The following is a 13,724-nucleotide window of genomic DNA, read 5'->3' on the forward strand; positions in this document are numbered from 1 at the left end:
TAGTCTCCAAAACTGCATTAAGAGATACCCGTTGTGTTTTGAAAATGATGGCATACCCTCCTTTAACATCAATCTTCTTAATAGACTAACAGAAAAAACCCATGCATTGTCTTTTATCCCTATTCTTAATAAAACCTAATGGAAAATAATTTTAATCTTAATTAAAGTATAACAACAAAATTATTGGCCAACTATCGCTTACAATAATGATCCCAACATTGGCATAGAAAGAAATAAAGATGATCGGTCATTATTAGAACTTAGCCACCACTGATAGAAAATACTAGCTCTATCCGGATAATAATATAGAAATGTTTTTATATTAACTATATATATTTATTTAACATATAAAATTTCTATTTGTATTGGATATATTTCTTGTTTTCAATGGGCTTAGACCATAGCTTAGTTGATTTGAATCATTGCAAAACAACTTTGAGGATTTGGGCTTGTTCATGAGTCCAACCGACCCCAACTACTTAATTTGGACCAAGCTGAGTTTAGTAGTTCAAAATTTGGATTGAACTTAGGTTCAGGCCTTGAGGGTTCTGCCACTACTTGAGTTGAGCTTTGGTCAACCCGCCGAGGTTTCAGCCCTAAATAATGACCAATTAAAAATGTCACCAGCACCATATTATAAACCCTAGTGCAGCTTGGGAATGAGACATAAATTTAAAAAATAAAATAAAATAACTGTTAATAAAAATCTGTTTAAGATCCACTCTCCTTGAATAAATGAATAGAGGAAGCCCATATGGTTAAGAAAAAAAGAAAAAAAAGAGGCAAGAGTCGATTAGATACAGAGCTGATGCGGATTCTCGTTGATCTCCTTCTTCTTCTCTTCTTCTTATTCTGTTAAGTGCAGAAGTAGTAGTACAGGTGTTGGGGCAAAAGCAAAACCCATCTAGTTACTTCTCCAGAGATGATTTCCCATCTGACTTTGTCTTTGGTGCTGGAACCTCTGCTTATCAGGCATGTTTCTATTTCCTTATAATTAATTAAACCTGTTTTATTGCTACCAAGTATTTCCTCTCTCTTACATAAAAAACCTTTTAAAAATAAAATAATTAAACTAATAGAGAGAGAGAGAGAGAGAGAGAGAAAACTTTTTTTTCTTTTTTTTTTTCTATTAAAAAAAAAAAAAACAGATGGGTATCTTCATTAATGGGAATATATGTATGCAGGTAGAAGGTGCAGTGGCTGAGGATGGAAGAACACCCACCATCTGGGATGTTGCTGCTCATGAGGGTCAGTTTTTATTTTATTTATTTATTATTATTATTTTCTTTTCCTTTTATTAGCTTAAAGTGAGAGAATCTAACTTCAACGGTTGGTGCTTAGTCTCTATCCTGAGCACCCCACACGGGACTTGTTTAGTGCTCTTCAATTAGTTTTCTTATAAACAAAGAAATGTATAAATAATATGCCAGCCTAAGCACTTATAAACTATACGAATAATGATTTTCTCCCCCCTCTGACATACTCCCTCTTTACCATCCCGACGTAGCATGTGACACAAGCGTAGATTTTATTCCTCAAGATACACAAATGTACATGTCTGTGAGGATGTGCAGTTATGTATCCCGAGAAAATAAAATTTATGATTCTATCACATGCCACGTCGGGACAGTAGTGAGAGAATATGTCTGAGAGGGGAGTCAGAAAATCACGACTCATACGATACTATCCATGGTGCGATGCATAGGGTAATATATATATATATCATTCTGTCAAATTTACAGAAGATTGGAAAGATTTTCATAAAGATTCTGAATGAAATGGATCAGTAAATATAAAATCCCCATTGTACCTTAGCAATGTGTAATATATATTGTTCCGTAAGGCGTGTTTAACTCTAGGGAAAATATTGTTTGACAAATCCTTTTCTATTATTTGAGTACATCATGAAAATTTATTTTATATTATTTGAGGGGCATAGAAAAGTAATTGAAAAAATATATTATTTTAATCATTTTTTTATAATAACTATATTAAAATCATGATAAAACCATTCAGAGTTGCATAAATATTTTGGATTTAAAAAAAAAAAAACCATTTAATAAACAAACATTGAGGATACATAAAAATACAATATTTAAGAAAGAGTATTTAATTTTCACTATTGAATTTTATTAATATATTTAAAATCTTGAAAGCATATTTTTTTTAAGTAAGTTAATTTTGATGTTGAGTTCGTAGCCATTCGTTTTCAAAATTAACTTTGTATCAAGCCCATTCCAAAAATCTCTACAGTGAGGAGATCATCATCACCAAAAATCAGCCCATTCCAAAACTTCTAACCCCATCAAAAATGGTTTACAAAAAATGGACGGTCCACGATTTTCAACTTGTAACATTGGGGCTAGAAGTTTTGGAATGAGTTGATTTTTGGTAAGGATGATCTCCTCACCATAGAGATCATCCTCACCAAACATCAATCCATTCCAAAACTTCTAACTCATGTAGGACAAAAATGGTTGGCTAAAATGTTGGCCAAAATGTTTGGTGATGAACATGACCCATATATATATATATATATATGGGAAATGTTCAGCACCAAACATTTTGGCAAAACATGGGTTAGAAGTTTTGGAATGAGCTAATTTTTGGTGAGGAGATCATCATCACCAAAAATCAGCCCATTCCAAAACTTCTAACCCCATCAAATATGGTTTACAAAAAATGGACGATTCACAATTTTTCAACTTGTAAAAATGGGGTTAGAAGAGATCATCATCACCAAAAATCAACCCATTCTAAAACTTCTAACCCATGTAGGACAAAAATGGTTGGCTAAAATGTTGGCCAAAATGTTTAGTGCTGAACGGGACCCTATATATATATATAAGGGGGCGTTCAATGGCCAACTTTTTGGCAAAACATTTTTCAAAACATGAGTTAGAGGTTTTGGAATGGGCTGATTTTTGGTGAGGATGATCTCTACGGTGAGGAGATCATCCTCACTAAAAATCAGCCCATTCCAAAACTTCTAACCCCATCAAAAACAGTTTACAAAAAATGGACGGTCCACCATTTTTCAGTTTGTAAACATGGGTTAGAAGTTTTGGAATGGGCTGATTTTTGGTGAGGATGATCTCCTCACCGTAGAGATCATCCTCACCAAAAATCAGCCCATTTCAAAACCTCTAACCTATGTTTTGAAAAATGTTTTGCCAAAATGTTTGCTAAAAAGTTTGCCCTTGAACGCTACCCATATATATATATATATATATATATATATATATATATATATATATGGGTCACGTTATTACGACCCCCTTTGCGACACACCTTTTTGTCTTATATGAGCAAAAATGTTTGGAATGGGCTGATTTTTTGTGAGGATGATCTCTATGGTGAGGGGATCATCCTGGCAAAAAATCATCCCATTCCAAAACTTCTAACCCCATCAAAATTGATTTACAAAAATTGGACGGTCTATAATTTTTCAACAAAAATCGGACGGTCTAGAAGTTTTGGAATGGGATGATTTTTTTGCCAAGATGATCCCCTCACCATAGAGATCATCCTCACAAAAAATCAGCCCATTCCAAACATTTTTGCCCATATAAGACAAAAAGGTGTGTCGCAAAGGGGGTCATAATAACGCGACCCTCTCTATATATATATATATATATAGTGAAATGTTTAGCACCCAACCATTTGCCCAACACGTTTTGTCCTACATGGGTTAGAAGTTTTGGAATGGGCTGATTTTTTGTGAGGATGATCTCTACGGTTAGAAGATCATCCTCACAAAAAATCAGCCCATTCCAAAACTTCTAACCTCATGTTTACAAGTTGAAAAATCGTGGACCGTCCATTTTTTGTAAATCATTTTTAATGAGGTTAGAAGTCTTGGAATGGGCTGATTTTTGGTGATGATGATCTTCTCACCATAGAGATCATCCTCATCAAAAATAAGTTTATTCCAAGACTTCTAACCCATGTAGGACAAAACATGTTGGGCAAACGATTGGGTAAATGGTTGGGTGCCGACCGGGACCCATATATATATGGGAGCAGTTCGGCAGCCTTAAAGTTTGTCAAACATGGTGCCAAACATTTTTTGTAAATTACTTTTGATGAGGATAGATGTTTTGGAATAGGCTGATTTTTTGTGAGGATGATCTCTACAGTGAAGAGATCATCATCACCAAAAATCAGCTCATTTGAAACTTCTAACCCTAGTTTACAAGTTGAAGAATCGTGAATTATCTTATTTTTGTAAATCACTTTTGATGGGATTAGAAGTTTTGGAATAGGCTGATTTTTGGTGAGGATGATCTCTTCATCGTAGAGATCATCCTCACAAAAAACCAACTTATTCCAAACCTTCTAACCCATGTTTTAAAAAATGTTTGGCAAACTTTAGGGCTGTTGAACCGCCCCCTATATATATATATATGTTTTTTCCATATGTGTTTTTCCAAGAATTCAAGAGGGATATAGTGTTGAGGATTGCCAATTTGTTGATTGAAAAACACTTTCTTTAGTAACTTAATAAGATTTCAAATCTTACTAAAGAATCCTTAAGCTCACATGGATTACCAAACTGGCAATCCAACACCTCTCTAGATTTTATGGAACAACTCATATAAAAAAATAAAAAAAACAACATTTTTTTTATGTTGATCTAAGGTTGTGTAAATGGACAGTTGTTAAACTCCCAAATGTAAAATCAAGATTTAATGACGTAAAATAATCTAATATTTTTTTACTTCTGAAGTTCATAGAATTTTGTCCATTATGCCATTTGGCATGTTTTTAGATGCCACAAGGTGAATTGAACCACCTTAATATCATCTACCATAGACAAAGGTGTAAGGCTAGACTTACTCTCAATAACATATGACAATAATTACAAAGAAACGTTCAACATCCAAATATATAGGGACAAAGAAGCGTAACATTCCAAATATATGTACAGAGAGGTATGGGTTTTCAATTTTTCTGGTATTTTTTTTTTAATTAACGGTGAGAAATCGTTTTCCTAAGGGGGACGGTGAGAAAAGATTTTTTGCTTGAAACGGCAAATCTGATGGGCAAGGCAAATCCTTTTCTCCACCCTTTTAAATTTATTTCATTGTCAAACATCGTAAAATAATTGTTTTTAATTTCCATGACAAATCATTTGCCTCAGAATTTACGGTATAATCAAACACACCCTTACGTCTTTATTTACATTTCATCGTAGTTTGACAGACTACCTCAAATGTCGTTTCATGGAGTCTAGATAAAAATAAAAAGTCTCTCAATAATTTTAAGGAGAATGACTGTGAACGTGGAACAGTGTTCATGGTCGACCTTTCCAGAAAGGTCTTTTTGTAATATTGGATAATAATAATAATATTGTCTTAGTTAATTTTTAAAGAGTAATGCAGGAGTGACTTCTTGCATTAGTGCATTCGACATTGTATTGACGTGGACTTGTGCACTCCTCTCAATAAGTTGGTAATGTCAAGGGACTCGAAACCCATATATATCTATATGGTATCATCAACCAAAGACTTTGCCAACTGACCTGCAACTTTTACAGAGTTGTTGTCCAAGAAGATCAAAAGAGACAATGAAATATGGAAGATATCTGGTTATCTAAATCAGTATTCTTTTCACACATTTACCTATCTCATTAGTTCGATGGAAACTGAATTTTTTTAAATCATTTCATCTCTATTTGCTCGAATTAAATGAATGATTTGCACATCACAGATTGATCGACCTAGTCATAGAAGATCAGACAAAACACTTTGGCTGTTGAACCCAATACTTGAAGTCATCAATCAAATGGATTGTTTGCGTGTATTTCTGATAAATATCGGTCTATATGATACTGGATCCAAAAAGTTGTTTCACAGCAAAATCATGCATCTAGAGAAGTGTTTTTGAAAATCTTTATATAATCATCTTATTTGATTCTAAGAAACCTGATTGAAGAGATCTGTCATCACTCATTCATATTTGGATAAAGGTCTATAAGGAGTGGAGAGAAAGTCTACCAAATTAAACTTTTATCATCCTTGGCATAGAGAAAAAGTTAGACTTGAAATTTTCTAATTTTTTACTAATATATATTGTGGAGATCAAAACTTGCTCCACCACAAGGTTCAAGAACTTTGTTGGGACACCTTGACTCGTGTTCTTCAAGATTTTCCTAAGAAATAACAAAAATCTTAGAAAAAAAGGGAAAAGATAAAAAGAAGAACACTAAGATTTTATATGATTCGGCAAAGATGCCTGACCACAAGGTTCAAGAACTTTGTTAGGATACCTTGGCTCATGCTCTTCAAGATTTTCCTAAGAAATAACAAAAATCATAGAAAAAGAGGGAAAAGACATAAAAAGAACACCAAGATTTTATGTGGTTTGACAAAGATACTTGATTTATAAAATAAAAAATAATAATAAAAAAAGATGCCTGCATGCATCCACGGGCTCCATAGGAGTCATTCTATTATATTCTATATATATGTTACATGAATATCCTTTTTTACATTGGAAGTGGATTCTCTGTAGCACACAGTTCCTAAAACATCCTGTAGCACTGATCCAACAATTGAAAGAGCACCACAACAACCATATAATTAAATTCCACACTTAAAATATTGGAAGTTCAATAGCCGTTCATTTTCAAAGACATGGATCGGGAGGAAAAAATTTGTTTTTTGATATTTTTTTTCTTCTTTTAATCAGATCTAAGTCATGATCATAAGGTGTTGAGATGCTAATTTTTTTTCAAGATAACTCTCTCTCATCTATTAGATCTGTGCTATAGGGTGTTTTATGAACCGTGTGCTATATAGGACCTACTTCCTTTTACATTAGATTCATGAGAGTACCCTTCTTAGATCCCTCTTTTTCTTTTCTTTTTTTTCTTTTTAATTTTTAATTTTACAATAGTTATATCCTCTTTAAATAAATAGAAAATCCTATCTCAAAAAGGAATCTTAATTATGATTAATTGTAGCTGTCTAATTCATCTTTATCCAAATATGTTAATTACCCACAAGGAAAGATTGCTTTCCTATTGGGATTATTTTTTAACTAGATAAGATTTGATCTTGATGATGTCACGTATATGTCTCAGGATACATGTTAAATGATGTGACATGAACAATTAATCGAGACGAGAGTAAAATTCCCTCCATCAAGTGTTTTCATTGAAAACTTCTATAGAAACTATAAAATTTCTTTCCTTTTATTTTCTTTGAATCCATGAAAATAAAGAAATGAGAAATAGATTTTCAAAAATCCGAACGAGGTATTAAAGACAAAATTTTCAACTTCCTCCCTCCCCTTTTCTCACCTCTTTTAACTTATAAGATTTTCAGTGACAGTTGCGATCTATTCCAAGGATTTACGATGGTGAGCGATAAATGAGAATGATAAACTCATAATTTCAAAGATTTATATTTAAAAAAATTAAAAAAAAAAAATCTATTTTGACGATTTGTGAGAATGAATAACAAAGAAATAATGACATACTTAAAATTTTGAAGCGTTAGTCATGATGTTTGGTCCAAGTGGCCGTATCACCACTATAATGTATGCCTTTTTGGTATTTCAGGAAAATTTATCTAGTGTCTAGCTTTAAAAATTGAATAATCAAAATCATCGAGGCTTGCAACCGTCGTTTCAAAACTTAGGTAAGTCAAAAAAAAAGGGGGGGGGGTGGTTTAGAGACAGGGTTTCAAAGAAAACACTTCAGGGTATTTTGGTCTGAAGATAGGTTTTATTGTAGCAAATGTTTCATTTCGCCTATTATTGTTATTTTTATTTCTAGTCTGTTTTGATGATTTTCTAATAGTAATTAAACTTTTATGCTTAAATTATTTATATATTATATTGACTCAATCAAGACCACACAATTTGATGGATCCAAGTTGAGTTGTGGTTTCGAAGAATCATAAATCATCGAGTTGACTTGATGTAAGTCGAGTACAGTCGAAGGTACTAATTTGGGAAGTTGGTTAAAGTCTATGATTATTAATACCACAACTTGTGTTTAAAAACCATCTTCACCTACTAATTACTGAGCGCTTAGCCCACTTGACTTTTCATTTGAAAAAGAACAGTCAAGCCAAGTTTTAAGTTCTAAAACTGTGCTCTGCACTTTCACCCAATATTTGGCCCAATAAAAGTAGACCCCTTTGTAATGCAACTTCAGCCTAGGGCTGCAACTTGGACCAGCTGACTCGAGCTTATCCCCGGCTCTATTCGATTGATAGGCAAGTCTGGGCCAAGTTATGTAGAACATGAGGTGAGTCTGTGTTAGAATAACTCAACCTGATCTTGATTTGGGGTGAGTTTGAATTAAGGGACGGCAACCCAACTCAACTCGAACCCTGAGGCCATATAATAATTTATGAATATTTTTAAATTACTTTTTAATTATTTATTTTTTAAGATATAAATCTTTTTATTTATATAATTATACTTTTTAATATTTAAAATTTATTTGCTGATCAAAGGAAAATTAAGTTTGCTCAATGGGCACAACCCGTTCAAAACTACCTAACTCGAGCTCAATTCTAGTTTACAAGTTCAAGCTCAGTTTCAAGGTTTAATGCTCAAATTGAGTTGAGCTCGGATTAAGGGTTCTCTCACTTGAGTTGAGCCTGAGTCTACCCTCCAACCAGCCCAGGTTGCAGCCCAACATTAGCCCAAGGCTTATAAGGCATCCTCTTATTTTGGTGCCTATTTGGGACAGCCCCTGTGTTTTCATACTGAGAGAGCCCTTCTTGACCTAAATACCCTCATTTCAAACCTCTAACATCTGGCCTAAAACACTTCGATCATCAAGCTCTTCAACCTCTTGTTGGGTAAATCAAATATTGTTTTTTGATATGAAAAGGGCATTCGTATAATATTTTCTTTAAGGTTTTCTTATTTTTGGGGGAGATCTACATATTTTGGTAACTCCCGAATTTATGAATAGAGATCTCAAGGGTTGAAAAACTTAAGAGAAAAATAGTGACTGTTTATTATTTTGTTTCGTGGCCGTAGGCACACTATCAAATCACGTAAATCCTTATTTTTGTGTGATTTTGTTATCTTCGTTATTTAAAATTTTTCACACTTCTATGGTAAAATATTTTTCTTATTCGACATCGTCTTCTATCCAACTCTCCCTATGGTCTCATTTACTTTACAATTAGGTCAGGTCACCATGACTAGGCCATTAGTGGGACACTAATTTTGTAGGTGAAGGGGTTGCAGGCTTGCAGCCCCTAAACCCTAAATTTCAGTTTGAAATTTGTAACAGAAGAACATCTTAGAAGGGTTTGAGGATCCTAATGAAGTGTGTTAATGTTTGACAGGGACACTGCCAGACCACAGCACTGGAGATGTAGCTTGTGATCAATACCACAAATACAAGGTAAAATCTTTATTTCATTTCCAAAAAACAAAATGTCACTTAATATTTTAAAAAAAAACTTTATATCTTTATTTTTTTTTTTTTAACCAACAAATAAACCAAGTAATGGGTATTATTGGAAATGTAAAGTATTGGAGGTTAATATGTCCAAATGAACGTTTGAACATTATCAATCCTATGTATAAGAATAATGATTTTCTGACACAAGCCCCCTACGACCATGACATGGCATGTGTTAGAACCATAGATTCCTTTCCTCGGGATACTCATTCATACATATTTTGGGGTTGTACAATTGTGTATCCCGAGGGAAAATCTATGATTCTAGCCCATGTACAATTGTAATCATCCAAATTTTGAGATCATTTATAAGTTTCTAAATCTCTCCATTGCAAGAAATGCAGGAAGATGTAAAGCTGATGAGTGATTTAGGTCTTGAAGCCTACAGGTTCTCCATTTCTTGGTCAAGGCTTCTCCCTAGTATGATCACACACTTTAACCAAATTTGCTTAATTAACTATATCCTAGTGTTAAACTGATATATGATTCTGATTCTAGTTGTTTTTATTTTTAGATGGGAGAGGAGCAGTTAATCCTAAAGGTCTCAAGTACTATAATAATCTCATCGACGAATTGATAGCCCACGGTCTGAAAAAATAAATTGCGCAAATTAATATTTGTCATCAATATCAAAACTTTATAAAACATTATTACTATTTTAGATTTATTTCTTCATTCCCCTTGCTTATTATTGGCTGCATTTTCAATTTATTGGAACTTATAGGAGTTGAACCACATGTTACTATCTTCCACTTGGACCTCCCTCAAATACTTGAAGATGAATATGGAGGATGGCTGAGCCCCAAAATAATGTAATTTTACACCCTTTCCTTTGTAGCATCTCTTCTATTATTTGCACATAAGATTTCATGTGACATGGGTTGGGTTTGTTTTCTGGTTCAGTGGGGATTTTACAGAATATGCAGATGTGTGTTTTAGAGAGTTTGGTGACAGGGTCACCCACTGGACCACTATCAATGAGCCCAATGCTGTGTTTTTAGCAACCATTGGCGACCCAACATTTCCACCTTCGATTTGCTCGCATCGGGCTGGCTATCTTGGCTGCAGGCCTGGCAATGACTCTGTGGACCCCTACATAGCAATGCACCATAGTTTGCTAGCACACTCATCAGTTGCCAATGTGTACAGAGAAAAATATCAAGTGAGTCTTTGGCTTGTATTTAGGGCAAAGTTGATAGGCCCCCCACCTTGGAGATCTTGTCAAAAAGTAATACTTAACTTCTTGATCTTGACCATATATACTATATTATTTTGAATGTCTTGAGCCTAGTTGGCGATTGATCACCATTCATGTCCTGTTCACTAGTAAGGTATTGTAGATTTTGCGAGGTTCAAGTCAAAACCAAGAGCAATTCTTTTATTTTGATTTGGGTTATATATAATGTACATAACTCGTCTAGAAAATTGAAATCGAAATAGATAGAGAGGGAGAAACCTAGACCTATAATTTCTTTCTCAGAGTTAATGAATCACTCTCATCTCATCTGTGGACGTAGGTACACTGCCGAATCATGTAAATTTTGCCTACATTTTGTAGTGTTCTTCTATTTTTATTGCTTTTGTGGTTTTATCTGAGGTTTGATGTTCCTGGGGATAATAAAAAAGATGTGATGAATAAAATATATCATGCAGACCAGGCAGAATGGTTTTATAGGCTTGAATATCTATGTTTTTTGGTGCACCTCTATGACAAACTCAAGGGAAGATGTTGAAGCAACACAAAGAGCTAATGATTTCCTCACTGGTTGGTAAGTGATTTCCAATCTATGGACCTAAGTGTATTTATAGAATAATGATTTTCTGACACAACTCCATACGCCCCCTGATGTGGCATGTGCTAAAATCATAGATTCTTTCCTCAGTATACACAACTGCACATATTTATGGGGATGTACATTTGTGTATCCCGAGGGAAAACTATGGTTCTAGATCATGCCATGTCAGGTGGCATATGAGGTTGTGTGCCAGAGTGGCCGTCAGAAAATCACGACTCGTATTTATATACATAAAAAAAAACAACAGGAAGACTAGTACTACCTATTGTATATTTGTATTTTATTATTTAGTCACCATTAAGTAGTCCTGGTACTATAGTAAACATTTCTAACAAAAGAGATCATCTTCACCAAAAGTCATCCCTAGTATAATCTCCATGTGGTCCTATAGATCCATATGAGAATGGTGCACAAGAGTACATGCTTATATATACATATTTTTCTTTCTCTTTATCATTTAAAATGAAAAAAAAATTGGCATAACTACATTTTTATCATCATCAAAAGAGGTTCGCAAATTGGACCCCAAATTCAATTTCAATTTGCTTAGAAGTTTTCTATAGAGATGATTTTTTGTGAGGGTGATCATGGTGAAGACTTCCCTCTTCGTAATAGAAGAGACATTTGGCGAGTTGCTTGTGCTTGTTTGGAGAGATCATCATAAATCATCAACGTCTGCTTGATACGTTAAATACTTAGCTAAAGCCGCTCCTGTATAAGGAGCATAATATTGTAATGTAGCGGGCCGCTGTTTCTGCTACCACATGTATATTCCATTGCACCACATTCTCGGAATGAACTACCTGAGCGGGGCTAAGAGAAGCAGCTTACCAATGGCTACATAAACACATCAACCATTTTGATGGAGAAACTCATCTTCACCAAAACCATCTCTTGACTCATATGTAGAACCCATGTATATGTATCTTTTTAGTTTGTTCAATTTGGTCTACAATTATATCTTGATATATACCATAAATTAGATTGCTCAGTTTGATTAGAACCAAAAAATTTGCAGGATGGCCAATCCCCTTGTTTTTGGAGACTACCCTGAGATCATGAAGGAGAAAGTTGGCTCAAGGATCCCATCTTTCACCAAACATGAATCTGAACTACTAAAGAGGTCTTTCGACTTCATCGGCATAAATCACTACTACACACTTTATGTAGGAGATTACCCTGATATTTCAAAGATTGAACCTTTTGATTTCTTCCAAGACATGGGTTGTACATATTCAGGTATTTTTTTTCCCTTACATTAAGAGTTGTTCTCTTAAGAATCCAACTGAGGAAAGATTTGCAACTTCAATCCATGTTTTGGAACCATTTTACAGTTTATCAAAATGGAGAACCCCCAGATCATACCTTGTCGAGTGATGTACCCTACAATCCATCTGGAATGCGAAGTTTGCTCGAATATTTCAAAAACTATTATGGAAATCCTCCTGTCTATATTCATGAAAATGGTACATTCATCTCTCTCTACCAAATCTTAAACAAGTTTGGGATGATTATGCTCTTGTGTCTTAGTTGAACTATTTGTAACTAAAGGTTACATATTTAATCGAAGTTTTCATCAATCCATTAGTATGACTATTATGTTGAAAGCAAATTGGTAACCTTGTCAGGTTATGGGACGCCAAAGAATGTGACATTTAATGACACTGCTAGGATTGATTTCTTGAGTGAGTTCATGGGAAGTATGCTTGATGCAATTAGGTAAGGCTTATCTAGTTTCCTCACCATTGCCTTAGAATTGTAGATGTTATTCCTTAAGAATGTTGATTATGTTGGTTGTTTGCAGGATAGGTGCAAATGCAAGAGGATACTTTGTATGGGCATTCATGGACCTTTTCGAGTTTTTTCATGGGTACCAAGCAAGATATGGGCTTGTTTATGTGGACTTTGAGGATAACGATTTGCCACGAAAACTCAAGTTATCTGCATTATGGTTCTCTGATTTCCTGAAGAAGAAAAGCACGAAGATAAGGAACTCAGTGAAGGCTACTAAACTGCGTGGAATATCACATTCGTAACGTTAATTAGTAAATTGTTACTTCTTGGTTTAAATGCATAAGACTGTTATATCTAGATCGACATTGGTTAATAAGGAACACATTGAATTAAGTTGCCTGGTATTTCACAGCTGAATTATGAAAGGTTGTTTTTGTTGGGGGATGATCTATATTGGGTTAAAAATATTACATTAGCTAAGACTAAGATTTCTCTTGTAACTTCAGACCCATGTAACTTTCAAATAAACCTTCTAAGGATTGATGTATTTCCTTAACTCTAACTGTATTTCCAAATAATTTTTTTTTTTTTTGACATAAGTGAATTGAGAAGACGTGAGGCCTCTCCCTTGATTGGAAGCCATGATCATGAACGTGAAGATAAATATACTTTTGAGGTTGAAATGGATTTTAGAACTACTGGAGTATTACACCCATTTAACGAATCTTGGGCAATAATCCACAATCATAACAAGA

General features: G+C 34.2%; 1 protein-coding gene across 3 annotated transcripts; it reads left to right on the forward strand.

The window, feature by feature from the left end:
- Positions 1 to 503: 503 nt before the first annotated feature.
- LOC147407122 (cyanidin 3-O-glucoside 7-O-glucosyltransferase (acyl-glucose)-like) lies at positions 504 to 13,515 on the forward strand. Of its 3 annotated transcripts, none has more exons than XM_086435520.1 (12): positions 504 to 976; positions 1,189 to 1,248; positions 9,321 to 9,379; positions 9,784 to 9,859; positions 9,954 to 10,025; positions 10,164 to 10,251; positions 10,343 to 10,601; positions 11,093 to 11,208; positions 12,254 to 12,474; positions 12,570 to 12,701; positions 12,864 to 12,954; positions 13,045 to 13,288. In XM_086435520.1, the coding sequence occupies exons 4-12, from the start codon at positions 9,799 to 9,801 to the stop codon at positions 13,142 to 13,144; spliced, it is 1,140 nt and encodes a 379-aa protein (XP_086291646.1). In that variant the 5' UTR covers positions 504 to 976; positions 1,189 to 1,248; positions 9,321 to 9,379; positions 9,784 to 9,798; the 3' UTR covers positions 13,145 to 13,288. The 3 variants fall into 3 exon arrangements, with proteins under 3 accessions (XP_086291646.1, XP_086291645.1, XP_086291644.1); XM_086435519.1 differs by having other exon boundaries at positions 509 to 976; positions 9,954 to 9,980; positions 13,040 to 13,515; XM_086435518.1 differs by having other exon boundaries at positions 513 to 976; positions 13,040 to 13,515.
- Positions 13,516 to 13,724: the final 209 nt, after the last annotated feature.

The sequence above is a fragment of the Akebia trifoliata genome, chromosome 3 (assembly GCF_017979445.1).
Source record: "Akebia trifoliata isolate Shusen 1 chromosome 3, ASM1797944v1, whole genome shotgun sequence".
In the NCBI taxonomy this organism is placed as follows: Eukaryota; Viridiplantae; Streptophyta; class Magnoliopsida; order Ranunculales; family Lardizabalaceae; genus Akebia; species Akebia trifoliata.

Bases quoted from the DNA above. Each gene is read 5' to 3' on its own strand.
- LOC147407122 (XM_086435518.1), top strand. From the start codon at position 9,799: ATGAGTGATTTAGGTCTTGAAGCCTACAGGTTCTCCATTTCTTGGTCA. The intron at 11,209-12,253 runs GTAAGTGATTTC...AAAAATTTGCAG, and splicing joins AATGATTTCCTCACTGGTTG to GATGGCCAATCCCCTTGTTT. The intron at 12,955-13,039 runs GTAAGGCTTATC...GGTTGTTTGCAG, and splicing joins AGTATGCTTGATGCAATTAG to GATAGGTGCAAATGCAAGAG.